We start from the raw sequence: 11,701 nt of genomic DNA on the forward strand, positions 1-11,701 counted from the left end.
CTACAGTACAATCACAACATAGGTTTATCTGAGTCAGACAGTCTGATGAAGCATTGTAAAATATTACCACATCCATGGATATTGTAGCCTAATTGGTTCATGCTCCACGCTAACAGGTGACAGTGAATCTCGTTACAGTATCTTGAAGATTTCATGGTTTTCAGTAAACATGGAAGATTGTTTGTCTGTTTCCATACAACTATGCATTAAGAGTAATGCAACAGTTACTTATAATTTTGAGCAGTTGTATCAATTGATGGTTAGATCATGTAAAGAAATGAATAGACACTCATTTGAAACGTAATGTGTGAGTTGCCTTTTGAAATAGTAGTATTATGATGTTAAGTTGTATCATATTGAACAGGTCATCTTTGTTGAATGAGCAAATGATCTAAGTTGTATATGTATTGTACCTAAGCAATTGAGAAAAAGGGTTGGAGTTTTAAAAATGTGCATTTTGATCATTGGTTGTGAGTTTTGTGTCTAGAGTTGTGAAAAATGACATCAAGGTTCTGAAAATAGTAGCAAAGTGATTGTAAAAAAATGTATTGTGTCATAGAAAGACTGTTCTAGTCCCCTGCTAAAGTGAGAAGTAGTGGTATTGTGAAAACCAATCAGGTCATTTACCTTCTGGGCCCGTGGTATTTGTGCATTCTCTTCTTTACCTACAGTAACCCAACTATGGGGCTTGGGTGAGGGGACTGACGCGGCTATGAGAGAAGCTTGATTTTGTGTCCAGTAACTATTTCCATGATGATCTGGACATTTGTTTTGGATCCTTGTCCTGCTTGAAGATGTAATCATAATTTCTAGTGTTATTTTATTTCATTTATTCCGAAGAAAGCCACAGATAGGTATGAATCCTACATCATTCTGTGAACAACTGAGACGCCCTTCTGCTCCCCCTACGGGCCGTTTGCTTTGCTGTTCTCGTGGTGGCCACACGGGCAGAATGCTGGCTTGCAGTGGGGATTCTAATTGAGGGAGATTGGCCTCACCTGGCACCGGTGTAGCCATATAAACCATCGCCATCCTTTACATCTCTCTCTCTCTCTACCACCATACACACATCTTTTGGACACACCGCACTGCATTACACTTCTACTTACTTACACATGACCGACACGCATTCATGCACTTACAGTTTTCATCCCTTAGACATTTCCTTTAATAGAGTACCTTTAATATATAATTTGATTGGGAATCTGTTGTTTTGCCTCTCTTGTGTTGCGCCGTGAGCCGGGCGTAACAAAGGAAAAACTCTTGCTGTATTCAGGCTAGATTTGCTTTGATGACTTTTCACTTTTTACCATTAAAGTAATTCTTTCACATTTCTATAATAATTCTCCAGTACTCAGAAAGGATACATTTTATTCATCAATGTGCATGACGATTAACACTGAAGGAAAACCTTCTGTAATACAAAAGCATAGTATGATTCTGGAAAAATTTGATTTTCACCCAAATGATTTTCATCTAAACATAAAAACAATAATGATCTGTTGCAATCACCTAAAGCAACGAGAAATATTCTGCACTGGATCACCAGAGACGGAAATCGACACCTCTGGGACGAAGAGACAGTCGTCTCAGACATACTGAGGACGAACAACAACTTGGTAAGTAAGGTCATCTGGACATGTGATCGGAAGGACCATGCTGTCGTTTGAGATCTTTGCCCTGTCATTCTTGAATTCTTGCACATGGAAGACATAACTTTCATTACAGGCTAACAACAATTGGTTGCTGAACTGGACACTTGTTTGTTTAGTGGCAGAAAGGCGGAGGGAATGTTTGCACTGTTGACCGTTGGTGATGCAGCTCTGATCAGGTGAAAAGACCTCAACCATCCATGGCACAGGTGAATACGTAAACGTTAGAGGGGTGGTGAATCTCTTATGTCCAATAGAACCGTATCTATTATGGGTGTAGTCATATCTCCTGATGGGCAGGTTTGAGGCATTGAAGCTAACGCTCCAGGGGTCAGCAGTGTAAATCCTGGACTGGAACTGTTCACTTCGTCCATCCACATGTCCGGTCAGGACGGAGAAGTTCAGTGCGTGGAACTGGAACCCTTGTAGAATTCCAGCGAAGAACAGGTCTTTGTGACCGCTGTAGAGGCGGGCGGTGAAGGGCACCTCATAGAGCTGATCGGGGGTCATCATGGGGAAGCGCAGGTGACCCAGCAGAGCTGCCTGCTGCTCATGGGTCACCGCCTCACCTTGCTCCAGCACCCAGGCCTCCAGAGCAGCCAGCAGCCAGGCCTCGTCTGGCAGCACCAGGTCTGTGCTGACCAGCAGACCCTTCAGGAGCTCCTCTGGTAGGCTCTTCCACTGGGCTGAAGTCACCAGCGGCTCCATGTTCCAGCCCAGGTAACGCAAGACGTTGTCACGGAGCAGGCCGTCACCAGACTGCATAGCGTGCTTGAACAGCGCCACCTGTGTACGGAAGGAGGTATCTTCAGGCAGCAGGAGCACAATGAGACGTCCAAGATCTTCCAGCAGACGCACTGCACCGAACTCAGAAGCCAGTTGATGAAGACACTGCATGGAGGAGACGGTGACTGTGACCGTGCGTGTATAGAGGTACCTGTTGGTGACAACAAGGAAGTGACAAGCCACTCAATCTAAATATTACAGTAGAGACAACATGGCTGGATGCAGGATAAATGTACTAACTGACATGAGAGACTACCTTTACAGTGCTATTGAAATCATACCGTGTGAATTCTCTGATGTAAGGTTGGCAGTTTGAGCTGATCTCCATCTCATAGCTTGAGTTGATCACAACAGTCTTTGAAAAGAGGGAGAGAACCAAGCGATGCACACAGACACTCTCTTTGTTATTAGACGGGGCCTGATCCACCTCCGCCTCCATAGAATCCTCCGGGGTGTAGGAGAACGTGAGGGTGAAATCACAACCCGTGCCACTGTCAAACAACTCGCCCAGCTCGTCAGAGAGCGCAATGCTGTGATCCAGAGGGTAGTTCGGAATGTTAAAAGCTGGATCTGTTTGGATAGTCCGAAGAATATTTATGTCAGTTACTGTCCATGAAGACAGACAGTTTGGAAGACTATTGGTCTGATTATCCACCCCTTTTTTCATTTTCAGTACATGGACAAGTGAATGTTTCGAGTCTGTATCTCAATATGATGAACTTTCTGTGGCACAGGTATAGGAAATTAACTATAAATTGAATTCTAAGCTTGTTCATAGGTGGCAGTTTGTCTGTGTTTTGGAGGAGCTTACCGACATCACACACCACACCAGCATCCTTTGAATGGGAGCAGTCGGTCACTCCCCAGCTTTGAAAGCCACAGCTGCTCAGGTAACTCTCACTGCCCTTGCATCTCAGATCATCCAGCCATATTCTTCCAGAACCTGATAGCAACAAACATATCACACTTAGCAGTGATGATTGTGAAACAGCTGGTGGAAAAAATATCCTAAAATTATACAGCTGGTGGTCCCAAAATATCCTAAAATTATGCAGTGCTGTTTTACTTGCTCTCGTTGATTTAAAGAAATATCTCATTTCAGTGGAGCATAAATAATTTGTCTCCTGAGCGATGGAGTGGAATCACACATCCTTGCGAATACAGTTTTCATCCTCAGCAGTGGCAGAGTTGGGTGGGAGGTGATCCAGAGAAGACTAACCTTGTCCGAACTTTGCTCCTGTTTCTGCTGAAATGGCACCACGTAAACCCAGCTGCCTGCACACCACCTGTGCTTCCTCAATTCCCCAGTCATCGTCACACACTGTCCCCCAGCTACCAGCGTGGAACACCTCCACCCGTCCCTCAGATGGAGATTTCCCTCCCACCAGACGAGCGTCACCCTCTTTCACTTCCCTGTGTCCGCCTGAGGAGGGAGACAAACAGACCACTAGAAACATCCATTTGAGACGCACACTTTCTATACATATCTGATTTCCTAAATTCATATTTCTATAATTACCATTCTTGATCATTAACTCATACTCATATAAGTCATATCAAGTTAAAGTCCTGGTTTACAAGGATAACCAAAGTGCTTTACTGAGTAAGAAGGAACACAATGGCATAATAGTGGCACCAAAGTTACCACAAATAATATTTTTAGAGTTTTAAAAAGGAATAGAAGCAATTCAATGAAATTAGAAATAATTAAGTAATAGAGGCAGCAAAAAATCCAAGGAAACAAATCTACAGTATATAAAGCACAGCTAAAAAGTGGGAGCAGTCGGGGCATATCTGGCTACTACTGTAATATAAAGTTAGCCTGTTGACCGATTTAAGAATAGACGGACACATTCTTCGATCTTCTCCAAATGCATCTCAGTAATATGGCATGATTCTTTTTAAATTTGGTTAAAAGACATACACTGCACTATAAGTGTTTTCAAACGAGACAATTCCCTCAAGGACAGTCGTCTACATGTACACTCTCCAGAAGCATCAGTTCTGTGAGAATTGCTGGAAATCTGATTTTGTTCAGAAGACTGCAAATTACATTTTTGAGAGTCCTAATACTAGTTAAACCAGGAGCGTTTCCTTTGACAGTCCCCAAAGCATTTAAATACACGGTAAATTATAATATTTACTGTAGTAATTATCAAAGGGAACTAGTAGATAAATTATACTAAGAAATACCTCAACTATTACCAATACATTGTAGTACATAATTGGGTAATTACAGGTTATAGGTTATATAGGTTATATGCACAGAAATACAGAGAAATTGCAACATTAACTCCAAAACAAACCTCCACTATTACCTATCGACTCAACAAAGGAGCATATAGTAGGCTTGTGATAACTCAATATGTAATTGTGTACTTTCTATGACAGAAGGTGAGTATTTCTTAACACTCTCTGTATTACCCAATGATTCCAGTTACAATTGTAGTTGCCCAAATGGGTAGAAATGATTATTGACAGTAGAGGATCAGTTGCCAATTGTGATAAACTGCTTTATGAAACTGTCAGGTAAGAGTTGTTTTTTAAATAGAGTATCACTGAAAAAAGAAAAAAAAAGATTAAACAAACTCACCGTCTAGAGTCCTTGATTCCAGCACAGTGAGTAACAGGCACACCACTATTAGCCTGTATAAGCCTCTGAACGCCAGCATGTTGATAGGTAAATATACTGTGAAAAAGGCAAGCATATACATAAAATGTCCAGAGACTGCATATATAAAGATCAGCTACAAGTTGCAAACATGTTTTAACAATGGTAGATATTAGGTAATAATGATGCTTACAGATGTTCTTTAAAAAGATTCAACCAGCCACGGTATATCACAAATAATAATAATAGCCTAAGAATGTTATACGATGTCCATTTGTGTCATCTCATTCTTACCTCAAGCAGTCAACACAATTGTAAAGGACAGGACTGCATTTATAGGAGCGGTCGGGAGGCGAAACCTGACCTCCAGCCCTCCCCTGGCCAGCCATACATTTCATTTACCAGTAAAGAATTTGGTCGCTGCGAGGAGAGGAGTTTCCAGGAAAAATTGGATCTAACCTGAGACAAAAATTAAACTCTAAAATGCAACATTTTAACAAAAGATGAAGTGAAGAAAGCCTGCGCCTGGATATTATGTCAATCTCACACAATTCACCCATCTTGATATCTGTTATTTTAGTGATGGGATCCAAAATGATTCTGTGCTTCCTGAGATTAGAATGGGTCTCCGGTTCACTTGACTGGTCTTCTCTTGATCAGTTACTGCCTCACATACACCATCCACTAACTATAGGCCATTCCTTACAATTTCACCCAGAACAAGATCTACAAAAACCTTCAGTTTTTTTTTCAGAAATATTCCAATCCTGAGAACACATCACTTTTTATCTGCATAATTGATCAGATGTAAGTCTGTGCCTCCTGTTTTACAATCTCTTCTGAAAAGATATTGTGGCAATTTATTTAACAGACTAGCTGTCTTATATGTATTTATCTGTGGTTTGGGCTATTGGCTAACATGCTTTCTTTTGTTGAGAATAATTTGTCAAATCAGGGATGCGTAGAGAAGCTCCAATTGGCTCTCCAGGATGAGCATGGAGACTATAGGAAACAAGTCCCTCAACTGTCCCCAGACGTTGGTGAATATATGAACCTTTGTAAATTAGTCGTCTTACTGATGTTTCAGCCATGAAGTAGTATCCTAGTTGAAAGAAAGAAAGAAAGAAAGCAGAGAACAAATGGATGAAAGAGGAATCTAAAAAGAACAAAAGGCGAATGTAAAGCAGCATGGTGACGCAAAGTACTGTAGGCCTACACCCACAGAGAGTACCAGAGAGAATCCTACAGCAGTAGGAGTAGATTCTTCAGGGCCTGTCTCCAGGTCAACCCAAGATAAACCTAGAACAACAAGGAGAACAAGCCTTGCGCCGAACCACCAGATTAAATAAACAGCAAAGAGAAGGAGGAGTGTGTTTTGAAGAGCAAGATAAGCACTTCGTAACAGTTGGAGGAAGGGTTTTTTCGCAAGTCAAAGTTGAAATGTTTATAGTGGCGTAGGCATAGGCATTTAAGAAATCTACTCTACCAAGTGTTTTCTGGGGTCCATGTCCACTAACGGCCCTCTGCTCCTCCCTACTGTGAGCCTATCAATGGTCATTAGTACCCGGGACTAGTGGAGGCTAAACACAAGTAAACACTGTTTATCTACTTCTGAAATTCCAGAAATAGAGTTTATCTGGCCGTCTCTCCTCTGCTCACTGACCTCCTCGTGTAGCCCTGGAGCTTTAGCCTCCACTGACTGAGCTCTGGATGAACCTCCTGTGAGGTGGACCAGCAGTAACATCACAGATTTACAATCAGTCGGCTTGGGTTTGATTAATGGCATAATGTCATCCATATCCACTGTACATTTTCACCTCACATACACACTGAGCGACAAAAATAATGTTTTTGCTTTATATAAAGATGGTTATAGTGCCCCAATTTTTGCACCCCTGCTAAAGTGAGAAGTAGTGGTATTGTGAAAACAGGTGATTTCCCTTCTGGGCCCGTGGTCCTTGTGCATTCTCCTCTTCACCCGACCCAGCTATGGAGCTTTGGTGAGGGGACTGACACGGCTATGCTAGATGTAATGATCATTTCTAGTTCAATTTCCTTTCATTTATTCTGAAGAAAGCCACAGTTATGAATCCTACATCATTCTGTAAACAACTGAAAGGGAAAACTCTACAAGAACAGTCAGGATCGAGCACACTTGTGTAGGGTGCTTACAGTATGTGTGAATCATCTCTACATAGTGGATGTGTGCAAAGCCATGAAAATGCTCTGAATATATAAGTTGGGACAACTGAGCAACAAAACCTTTCATTCTTTCTCACTCTCCACTCTGTATTCAGGCTAGATTTGCTTTAATGGTTTCAAAGGGATCAATTTTATTCATCCATGTGCATGATGATCAACACTGAAGGAAAGCCTTCTGTAATACAAAAGCATGGTATGATTCTGTAAAAATTAGATTTTCACACAAATGATTTTCAAACAATACACATTCTGGAATCATCTAATCATAAAAACGATTAATGATCTGTTGCAATCATCTAAAGCAAAGAGAAATATTCTGCACTGGATTACCAGAGAGGGAATCAACACTCCTGGGACAAAGAGGGAGTCGTCTCAGACATACTGAGGACGAACAACAACTTGGTAAGTAAGGTCATCTGGACATGTGATCGGAAGGACCATGCTGTCGTTTGAGATCTTTGCCCTGTCGTTCTTGAATTCTTGTACATGGAAGACATACCTTTCTTTACAGGCTAACAACAATTGGTTGCTGAACTGGACACTTGTTCGTTTAGTGGCAGAAAGGCGGAGGGAATGTTTGCACTGTTGACCGTTGCAGTTCTGATCAGGTGAAAAGATCTCAGCCAGCCATGGGACATATCTAGGTGAATACGTAAGCGGTAGAGGGGTGGTGAATCTCTTTTGTCCAATAGCACCATATCTGTCATAGCCGCCATAGACGCCATTATATCTTCTTCCATAAGCATCATAGTAGTCATATCTCCTGATGGGCAGGTTTGAGGCATTGAAGCTAACGCTCCAGGGGTCAGCAGTGTAAATCCTGGACTGGAACTGTTCACTTCGTCCATCCACATGTCCGGTCAGGACGGAGAAGTTCAGTGCGTGGAACTGGAACCCTTGTAGAATTCCAGCGGAGAACAGGTCTTTGTGACCGCTGTAGAGGCGGGCGGTGAAGGGCACCTCATAGAGCTGATCGGGGGTCATCATGGGGAAGCGCAGGTGACCCAGCAGAGCTGCCTGCTGCTCATGGGTCACCGCCTCACCTTGCTCCAGCACCCAGGCCTCCAGAGCAGCCAGCAGCCAGGCCTCGTCTGGCAGCACCAGGTCTGTGCGGACCAGCAGACCCTTCAGGAGCTCCTCTGGTAGGCTCTTCCACTGGGCTGAAGCCACCAGCGGCTCCATGTTCCAGCCCAGGTAACGCAAGACGTTGTCACGGAGCAGGCCGTCACCAGACCGCCCAGCGTACTTGAACAGCGCCACCTGTGTACGGAAGGAGGTATCTTCAGGCAGCAGGGGTACAAAGAGACGTCCAATATCTTCCAGCAGACGCATTGCACCGAACTCAGAAGCCAGTTGATGAAGACACTGCATGGAGGAGACGGTGACTGTGACCGTGCGTGTATAGAGGTACCTGTTGGAGACAACAAGGAAGTGACAAGCCACTCAAGTATTACAGGTGAGACAACATGGCTGGTATGATGCAAGATAAATATTACTAACCTACAATTCATTTAGAGTGGCTTAAAAGAACAAAACAAAAAATAATGGTAGTGACATGAGACTGCTTGTGAGGTCATACCGTGTGAATTCTCTGATGTATGGTTGGCAGTTGGAGTTGATCTCCAATTCATAGCTTGAGTTGATCACAACAAACTTTGGGAAGAGAGAGAGAACCAAGCGATGCACACAGACACTCTCTTTGTTGTTATTAGACGGGGCCTGATCCGTCTCTGGCTCCGCCTCCATAGAATCCTCCGGGGTGTAGGAGAATGTGAGGGTATAATCACAACCTGTGCCACTGTCAAACAACTCGCCCAGCTCCTCAGTGAGCTCAATGCTGTGATCCAGAGGGTAGCTCTTGGAGATGTTAAAAGCTGGATCTGTTTAGAAAGACAGAGTCCATAGAATGGCCAATCATATCACTTAACACTATCTCTGAAGACAGACGGTTTTGGAGGACATTCAGACTTTTATAAGTGGCAGTTTGTCTGTGTTTGGAAGAGCTTACCGACATCACACACCACACCAGCATCCTCTGAATGGGAGCAGTCGGTCACTCCCCAGCCTTTAAAGCCACAGCTGCTCAGGGAACTCTCACTGCCTTTGCATCTCAGGTCATCCAGCCATATCCTTCCAGAACCTGATAGCAACAAACATACACACTTATAAAATGTAAATCAGGCTTCTCGGCCATGTATACAAGGAATTTTGACCCTGCATTTATCCCATCTGTGAATTAGTGAACACACACAGCACACAGTGAACACACAGAACACACTAACCCAAAGCAGTGAGCTGCCTTGATACAGCAGAGCTTGGGGAGCAGTGAGGGGTGAGATGCCTTGTTCAAAGGCACTTCAGCTGTGGACGTGGGTATGGGAGAGCAGTGGTGGTCAACCACTTCCCCCGCCCACATTTTTCCTACTGGTCGGGAATCGAACTGGCAACCTCTCAGTTACAAGCCCGAAACCAGGCCACGGTAGTGCTAGATTGTGCAACAGCTATTGGAAAGACACTTTGTAAAAAGTGTGGAGGAGGGATGTATTCGCAAGTGGAGGTGATGACCAGGAGGTTTATCACATTAAGAATAGGGCAGCCGCACACTCTGGTCTCAACAGCAAGAGATAAAGAAATCATAGTGTTCGGCTGCCGTATTCTTAATTTGGAAAGACACTTGGTCTCAAAACACCTTACATTGCTGCACTGTTTTACCTGATCCAGAGAAGACTAACCTTGTCCGAACTTTGCTCCTGTTTCTGCTGAAATGGCACCACGTAAACCCAGCTGCCTGCACACCACCTGTGCCTCCTCAATTCCCCAGTCATCGTCACATATTGTCCCCCAGCTACCAGCGTGGAACACCTCCACCCGTCCTTCAGATGGAGATTTCCCCCCCACCAGACGGGCATCACCCTCCTTTACCTGCTTATTTTCACCTGAGCAGGGAGACAAACATCCAATAAAACAAATTGGAGACAGACTGCACACTATTACACAAATGTTCACACATTTAATGAAATATTCCTCACCAACATATACATACTAATGAAGAATACAGACAGGCAAACAAGAATGAGAATTAGTTATGTTTCATAATTTCATAGTCAAATCTGCTCAATAGTCTGTAGTCCATACATTTTATTTACAGTATATTCTACTATGCCAAACAAGCAACTGTGGCAAAATAAGAATGGATTAGATTGTTAAGAAGGACCTGAAATAAACTCACCTGTCAGCCAGTCCAGATTCCTTGATTCCACCTCACAGAACAACAGGCAGACCACAATGGCCCTATGCAATATGCCTCTTAACAGCGGCATGTTTATCTGTGAAATACAGTACAGACACAGAAGTGAACAGGGAACCACATCTATTGTACACAACACTTCCAGAGACTAGAGAACATACTGTAGTGCAAAAATCAGGATTTGTTCAAGATGTCTTTAGGCAGAGTCAGCAGTCAGTCAGGATTCTCAGAGAGCTTTATTCACGATCTGACGATACAATGCGAGTTACACCTCTTATACAACTTGACAAAGACGACATCTCCATTTGTGGTATTTCAGTCATTCAATGACCATATCAGCATTAACCACACAAGGCTGTAACCCTTAACAACGAAATCTGTGGCATGTCTCCAAGTTTGACCTAAATCCTTAACATTATGAGGAGGCGCCAACCAGCACCTTCTCAGGGCCCACACTATCTCAACAGAAACAGCATGAATCCCAAAAACACCTCGGAAAGGCATTCCACAGATGCTACACAAATCATCATCTCAGTTTCTGTCTACTTATACATTTCCATGAATAATTCTCAAACAAGATCAAAAGAGTAAATGAGCAAATAAAGATAGCAGACATATCGGTTCTCCACACACACTCCTTAGGGTTAAAATGTCCTCCTACAATATCATGGTGTGTAATGTACAGGTCCTCTCAAAACTATACTACTGTATATTATATAATTTATATCGGTGATAGCAGAAATTACAATGATAACTTGATACATTCTCTGCTATGACCTATGTGAGTTTTCACCTTTCCTTTAAGCAACAAGCATTTTTATACCTTTTATACCAATTTGACTTGTTTTGACGTCGCAATACATCATGCTTTCATAAAATCATTTTCTTATGCACATAAATGCAAGTTGATGTCCGATTGTGAAGTCTTACCTCATTATCTGAACCAAGCAGTTGATGAACTCTATAAAGGATGAGATGTCACTGCATTTATAGGATTTGCTTTGGGGGAAGCCTCCCAACCACAGCCATAGGTTTCATTTCCCCAGAATTGGGATGTTTGGGCTGCAAGCTGATGGTGCAAGATTTAAGTAAAAAGTTGAGCCCCACAGTCTCGAGACAAAAATAAACTAAAGTGAAACATTTTATCTGGGAAAGGGGAAGTGAAATTTGTATGTCGAGACGTTTGACATTTTGTCCTTCATC

General features: G+C 42.9%; 2 protein-coding genes across 2 annotated transcripts; both read right to left on the minus strand.

Moving 5' to 3' along the window:
• Positions 1–1,354: 1,354 nt before the first annotated feature.
• On the minus strand, positions 1,355–5,123 carry LOC134065631 (galectin-3-binding protein A-like). Its single transcript, XM_062520599.1, has 5 exons — positions 5,032–5,123; positions 3,658–3,861; positions 3,250–3,381; positions 2,720–3,008; positions 1,355–2,589 (listed from the first exon to the last, which is right to left on the minus strand). The coding sequence occupies exons 1-5, from the start codon at positions 5,108–5,110 to the stop codon at positions 1,590–1,592; spliced, it is 1,704 nt and encodes a 567-aa protein (XP_062376583.1). The 5' UTR covers positions 5,111–5,123; the 3' UTR covers positions 1,355–1,589.
• A 1,965-nt stretch (positions 5,124–7,088) lies between these two features.
• Positions 7,089–11,467, minus strand: LOC134065632 (galectin-3-binding protein A-like). Its single transcript, XM_062520600.1, has 6 exons — positions 11,429–11,467; positions 10,481–10,577; positions 9,984–10,187; positions 9,260–9,391; positions 8,831–9,131; positions 7,089–8,662 (listed from the first exon to the last, which is right to left on the minus strand). The coding sequence occupies exons 2-6, from the start codon at positions 10,569–10,571 to the stop codon at positions 7,624–7,626; spliced, it is 1,767 nt and encodes a 588-aa protein (XP_062376584.1). The 5' UTR covers positions 10,572–10,577; positions 11,429–11,467; the 3' UTR covers positions 7,089–7,623.
• Positions 11,468–11,701: the final 234 nt, after the last annotated feature.

This window comes from Sardina pilchardus, chromosome 19, assembly GCF_963854185.1.
Source record: "Sardina pilchardus chromosome 19, fSarPil1.1, whole genome shotgun sequence".
Lineage (NCBI taxonomy): Eukaryota > Metazoa > Chordata > Actinopteri > Clupeiformes > Clupeidae > Sardina > Sardina pilchardus.

Bases quoted from the DNA above. Each gene is read 5' to 3' on its own strand.
- LOC134065631 (XM_062520599.1), bottom strand. From the start codon at position 5,110: ATGCTGGCGTTCAGAGGCTTATACAGGCTAATAGTGGTGTGCCTGTTA. The intron at 3,862-5,031 runs GTGAGTTTGTTT...CTCCCTCCTCAG, and splicing joins GGAATCAAGGACTCTAGACG to GCGGACACAGGGAAGTGAAA. The intron at 3,009-3,249 runs GTAAGCTCCTCC...CTATCCAAACAG, and splicing joins TGGTGTGGTGTGTGATGTCG to ATCCAGCTTTTAACATTCCG.
- LOC134065632 (XM_062520600.1), bottom strand. From the start codon at position 10,571: ATGCCGCTGTTAAGAGGCATATTGCATAGGGCCATTGTGGTCTGCCTG. The intron at 10,188-10,480 runs GTGAGTTTATTT...CTCCCTGCTCAG, and splicing joins GAATCTGGACTGGCTGACAG to GTGAAAATAAGCAGGTAAAG. The intron at 8,663-8,830 runs GTATGACCTCAC...TGTCTCCAACAG, and splicing joins TACATCAGAGAATTCACACG to GTACCTCTATACACGCACGG.